At 54.2% G+C, this 3,985-nt stretch overlaps 1 protein-coding gene across 1 annotated transcript; it reads left to right on the top strand.

Annotated features, from left to right (window-relative positions):
- Window positions 1-327: 327 nt before the first annotated feature.
- On the top strand, window positions 328-3,985 carry TGAM01_v203086 (hypothetical protein; the record flags this gene model as incomplete). The annotated part of the gene is made up of 3 exons (XM_018802439.1): window positions 328-569; window positions 719-3,911; window positions 3,977-3,985. The coding sequence occupies 3 exons, from the start codon at window positions 328-330 to the stop codon at window positions 3,983-3,985; spliced, it is 3,444 nt and encodes a 1,147-aa protein (XP_018664357.1).

The raw sequence follows: 3,985 nt of genomic DNA, 5'->3' as shown, positions 1-3,985 counted from the left end.
CTTCTCCTTCTTCGTCCATTTTCTCTCTGCTTTCTGCATCGTCATTGCCCTCGGCTCTATTGCTCAGCGGAACCACCACGTCATCCTGGCCTCTTTTTTTCCCTTGACCGATTGGCTTTTTTTCTAGAGACCAAGCTTCGACGAGCATCCACCTGCTCCCCGTTCATCGCATCCATACTAGACGAGAGGCGTTTTGCTCCCCGAGAAAATAATATTTCCTAGTGCATTCTAGAAAAGCGGACGGAATCAAAAGCGAAAAAAACAAAGTACAGCAAAAAAATTAATTTGTAGCGCCGTATTCCCATGCGGCCACCTGGATAATCGATAATGTCAGCTTCCAGATCCGACCATTTGGCACTCGGCTATTCCTCGCACTCTGCCAGCCAAAACCGCTCCAACTCTCCCTCCGCCACAAACTCTCCAATCGATCCCTTGTCGACCACCGCAAGGTCGGTCTTTGGCCTCCCCGGCAGTATGAATTCGAGTAGCATTATATCCAGCAACACGCGATCCGGAACTGGCTCTCCGTCGCACGAAATGGCGGGCTCCAGCCGGCTGTTTTCGAAAAGGTTCGTGGCACAACGATAGCTCCGCCTCTCCTCCACTCCCAAAACACGCCACGAGAAGCAACACAAGAGGGTTTCTCTATTTAAACCCTCAAGACAAACTTCCACTGCAACTCTCCATCGGTCTTCTGCTAACAATCATTAATGTTCAGGGCTCGCGAGATCCAGGCTCAAGAAGGCGTTCCTGGCTTGCCTCTCAATCCATGGGGCGGGCCACCGACAAGTGGGAATTCGACTCCTCTCCGAGAAAATATCCCCGAGTCGCCCACCGACGGCTTTCCAAACTTTGCTCAGCTGCCCACGCCTGAGACCTTGCCTCCCACCAGGCGTGCTCGAGCTGGCACTGTGCCCTCGCGATTTCCTGGTGGCATTGGTAACGGTCTGCTGGCTATACCTGGAGTTCCTGCCAACAAATCTGCTCGCGTTACGCCATCCCAGAGTCCGTTCAACAAATCGCCATCTCCCAGCATTGAACACCCAGACAACACCAACAACGGTACCAACAACGGTACCTCAACCCTCCTGTCCAGGCTTCGTGCCGGGTCTATGCCACAGCGTAGCCCTTACGCTAACCTGCCAACTTCTGCCTCGCCTTTTGGTCCCTCAATCTTCAGCAGCTGGAACCCGTCGGGTATGGGCCGCGAACGAGCTACTACTCTGGCCAGCATCGCAAGCGTCGGCTCCAACGGTCCCAGTTCACCGGCTCAGTCTCAATTTTCCAGAGAAGGGGGCGGAGAGTCTGATGTCCATATGAGAACTCTGGACTACCTTGGACTCGCTGAAACTCCTCAACCCCAAAGAGCTCAACTTGCTACTCCCACCTACATATCCAGCTTCGACATGACTCGGCACGCCAGTCGCTTCCGTTCCTACTCTGTCAACAACAAGGACAAGTACGCTGACGAGGATGACGACTATGACGCCGATCTCCCAATGGACAGTCAGTATGCAGCGCTGCAGGATCAACTCGCTGCCACTCAGGCGGCTATCCACAACCACAACATGGCAGTCCGCGCCTACGCAAATCAGACCACGAGACCGCGTGCTCGTACCGCGGGTGTGCTGGACACGCCGGGAAGCCGCTTAGTGGGGTCTTACGGCAACAGCAATGCCACTGGCTCTATCCCCCAAGCTGAGATTCGCCTGCAGGAAGAGAAAGAGTATGATGACATCTCCCAGGCAGTTGCTGGCATGAATCTGGGACGGTCCAACAGCACCAATGCCGGCCATCTCAACCCCGAAGAACAAAATCTTGATGGCCCAACCAGTGCTCTTTGGCTTGGCGGCATTCCTACCTCCACCACTACCTCTACCCTCGTCGAAATGTTCAAGTCTCATGGACCGATTCTCTCAGCTCGCGTCCTCACACATAAGAACTGTGGATTTGTCAATTTTGAGAGGGTGGAGAGTGCAGTTTCTGCCAAGGCTAGCATGAATGGTAAGGAAATCTTCCCTGGCGCTGGACCTATCCGAATCAACTTTGCCAAGCCTCCCTCTGCCTCCAACACTCCGGGCCACGATGGAGCATTCCCATCTCCCAGCCCTGATCCCTTTGGCAAAGCTCAAGAGGCAAACAAGGGAGCTTCATCCGCTAGACCTGGCGAAAGCTCGTCGGTTGCTGCTGGAGCCCTCAACAGCGCCACGCCAACGTTGCCACCTTTGCGCGAAATGACTTCAGATATTCTCGACATCGTGGGAGAGTTCGGCGCAAGTGACGAAGACAAGGCTCGAATCTCCACCAGCGTGCAGTCCGCAGTCCAGTTCAGCGCCTTCTTGGAAGATATCCCCCCAGTTCGCGAACCCACTCACACAAGGGTTCACGATGCTCCCAAGCTGAGAGACATCCGCAAGCGCATCGACAACCAGATGCTTTCTCAGGCGGAGATTGAAAACATTGCTGTGGACATGCTCCCTGAGATTGCCGAGCTTGCGTCTGACTATCTTGGTAACACCGTCGTCCAAAAGCTATTCGACCACTGCTCCGATCAGCTGAGAGATGCCATGCTTGCTGAGATTGCGCCACATCTAGCTGAGATTGGTATTCACAAGAACGGAACCTGGGCCGCCCAGAAGATCATTGATGTGTGTAAGACACCCAGTCAATTGTCCCTGATTGTAGAGCACCTTCGGCCCTACACTGTCCCACTCTTCCTGGATCAGTATGGCAACTACGTCTTGCAAGGATGCCTCAAGTTTGGCGCACCTTACAACGACTTCATCTTTGAGACGATGCTTAGCCAAATGTGGGAGATTGCACAAGGCCGCTATGGTGCTCGAGCCATGAGGGCCTGCCTGGAGAGCCACCATTCGACAAAGGATCAACAGCGGATGCTGGCTGCCGCCATTGCCCTGCACAGCGTTCAGCTTGCCACCAATGCAAACGGAGCGTTGCTGTTGACCTGGCTGTTGGATACCTGCACTTTCCCCAATCGCCGGCACGTTCTTTCGCCGCGACTGATTCCCTACCTGGTGCCCCTATGCACCCACAAGGTGGCCTACCTCACAGTGCTTAAAGTGATCAACCAGAAGAATGAGGTCGAGGCTCGCGACAATATTTTGAAGCGTCTCTTCATCTCTCCAAACGATCAGGTTCTCGAGGCTATTCTTAGCGACCAAGCTTGTGGAGCTACTTTCATCTTCAAGGTTCTTACGACGCCATTTTTCGAGGAAGGTATGCGAACCGAGGTCACGGAAAATGTTAAAAACGTCCTCGTCAGGATCAAGGCACAAGCAAACCAGGGTTATAAGCGCCTCATGGATGAGGTCGGCCTCGCAACCCGGACTGCTGGACCAAATCGTGAGACTAGCACTCACGCAGAACAACGACAGAGACCGGCCTCGCGGCAGACCAATGGCCAGCATGGTCAGCAAGGCGGCCAGTCTAACAAGGCTTTCTACAACGCCAACTCTGGGGCTCCCAACTTTGAAAATCAGCAGAGGGGTGATAATGCCGATGCTGGAGCTCCTCCTTTCCCTGCCTTCAACACAGGCATGATGTACAACGGACAAAACGGCCCTATGCCTCCCGCAATGAATATGCCACAGCTACAGTATCAGCAGGGCATGATGAATCGAGGAAATCCGCAGATGAACTACCCATACCCTCCGATGCAACCTGGATTTGGCGGCTACGGCAACGCTGGTCAGCCGATGGATCAGTATCGCCAGCAGAATATGCCCAATGGCAACCCGATGCAGCCTCCAGCTGGTGGCCATCAGCCCTACGCCCCGCCCCCCGGCTTTGGTATGGCTGGTGGAGGATATGGCTATAGCGGAAACATGGGAGGAGTGCCCAACAATATGGGCTATATGCCGCAAGAGCAAGCCAACGGTAGACGCGGTCGCGTACGTCCCTCATCTTCCAACAGCCGACAAGGCCGTAATAATTACTAACATGCCTCACTTCCCAGAGAAAGTAA

This window comes from Trichoderma gamsii (assembly GCF_001481775.2).
Source record: "Trichoderma gamsii strain T6085 chromosome Unknown Scaffold_8.2, whole genome shotgun sequence".
NCBI classification, from domain to species: domain Eukaryota; kingdom Fungi; phylum Ascomycota; class Sordariomycetes; order Hypocreales; family Hypocreaceae; genus Trichoderma; species Trichoderma gamsii.
The sequence above is the reverse complement of the archived record's forward strand: the minus strand, read 5'-3'. Positions and strand labels throughout refer to the sequence as shown.